Genomic DNA, 1,809 nt, shown 5'->3' with positions numbered 1-1,809 from the left:
AAGAAGGAAAAGAAAGAGACACACATAGTGAGTGGATGCAGGACACGAATACTCACATTGGAAAAGAGAGAGAAGCAGTAACAACACAGAAAACCAACAAAAAGGAATATTCAGATTGTATGAAAATATATACCCCCTAATAGAAAAGACTATAAACAAATCCTCACCACAATACCCAAATAAGAGGGAGCCAAACACACACAATACCCCATGGCTCTAGTTTATATATATTAAATTACTGCACACACTCATCTGTGTGTACTAGCAAGAGATGTATACCGTCAGTGAGCAGAACAGCCCAGTTTTCTGCACACACACACAACGGAAAAAGCAAGTAATGGAATTATTAGAAAAAGAACACACACACATAAAAGCAGAAGAAAAGAAATTCGAATTAAAAGAGAATGCTGGTTAAACAGATTATAAGTTTATTCATTCACCCATGGGGGATGTACGCAATTATGATTATGTTAGCTTAACCACTATTATTATTATTTGTCCTCAGATGAGTCTCACTGTTCAGTACACGGTAATGGAGAACAACACAGCCACAATCAGTAACGGTGCTGCAGTGCGCATCCACACAGGACTGACACTGCTGCTGTCAACATTAGCCTTATTCTGTACAGTGGAAGCGGTGCTGCTGATCTCTGAATTGGGTACAAGAGATGGTGTTGCGGTTGGTGCTTCACTGACATTGCTCTCGGGGCTCGGCATAGTAGAGGTATTGGTTTCTTGTGAGTCTGAAATTGCAGCTGCACCAATGTCTGTGCCAGAGGCACTGTTATCTGTACTCTCGTTATTGATAGTGGTTTCCTGTGAGTCTGCAGCAGAAATAGAATTAGGTGCAGTCGTACCTTCAGAAGATGGTTGTTGAGTAGTATTATTATCGCCAGGTAAACTGTTATCTGTACTCTCGTTAGTGGATGCTGCTGAGGTTGTGCTGCTATCTTCAGGAGCTGTTGGGGAAGAAGGAGGTTCTGCAGATGTACTTGATGCTAATGGCGCACGTTCTGCATTCCTACCAGGTTGTGCTTCACCACTCTCAGAATCACTGGGATGTGTCACTGCTGGTTTGCTCACCGGCACTTTATGTCCTGAAACGGTGCCTGTAGACGTGGTTTGTGATGTGGTCTGATGTAGAGGATCTTCTTCGGCACTTGTTTCATCATGTTCTTCACGCAATTCTTCAGCACGTTGAGGAAGTTCAGGAACATGCTCCTTTTCAGGATTTTTTGCCTTCGTCGAATTAGAAATATTGTAGTTTACCTTATCAAGATTTCCATCTTTTTTCCACTTCCCACAATCTACTCCATTAGCAGTGTTTTCACTTTGACCACCATTCCAAGAATCACAGCGTCCTATTGCAAGAAAATCATCCCAGCTACCAACACCAACATAAGTAGCCATCACCGCCTTTGGTTGTCCAGCAGTAGTAGTAGCAGCAGCAGCCATGGTATACCCGCAGGTGCAGCACAGCACAACGGCCAACACACACATCACACGGCGCATCATCATCATCATTGCTCTTCTGTGTCTTGTTCTTGTTGTCTTTCTTGTCACTTGAGTTCACAGATCTATGCAGGGAGTGTTGAAAAAAGAGGGAAGAAAGAAAGAGAGAAAGAGAAGCAGCTACGAGAGCATAGTATAGTAGTAGAAAGGAATAGCCCTTCTACAAGATGATGCAGACCCCAAAACAGTATATATAAAAACAAATCACACAAGACCAAAACCCCAATACCCCAAGTGCATATTCTTGTACAACAGTGTGAGTTCATCAATCACAGGTATAAACGTATTCGTGCTAGA

At 42.6% G+C, this 1,809-nt stretch overlaps 1 protein-coding gene across 1 annotated transcript; it reads right to left on the bottom strand.

The window, feature by feature from the left end:
• Positions 1-519: 519 nt before the first annotated feature.
• Positions 520-1,524, bottom strand: TM35_000451810 (uncharacterized protein; the record flags this gene model as incomplete). Its single annotated transcript, XM_029030278.1, has 1 exon — positions 520-1,524. One exon carries the CDS (start codon positions 1,522-1,524, stop codon positions 520-522), a length of 1,005 nt encoding a protein of 334 aa, XP_028878509.1.
• Between the last annotated feature and the right edge of the window lie 285 nt (positions 1,525-1,809).

The sequence above is a fragment of the Trypanosoma theileri genome (genome assembly GCF_002087225.1).
Source record: "Trypanosoma theileri isolate Edinburgh chromosome Unknown TM35_Tth_45_V1, whole genome shotgun sequence".
Lineage (NCBI taxonomy): Eukaryota > Euglenozoa > Kinetoplastea > Trypanosomatida > Trypanosomatidae > Trypanosoma > Trypanosoma theileri.
This window is presented reverse-complemented; position numbering and strand designations above follow the sequence as displayed.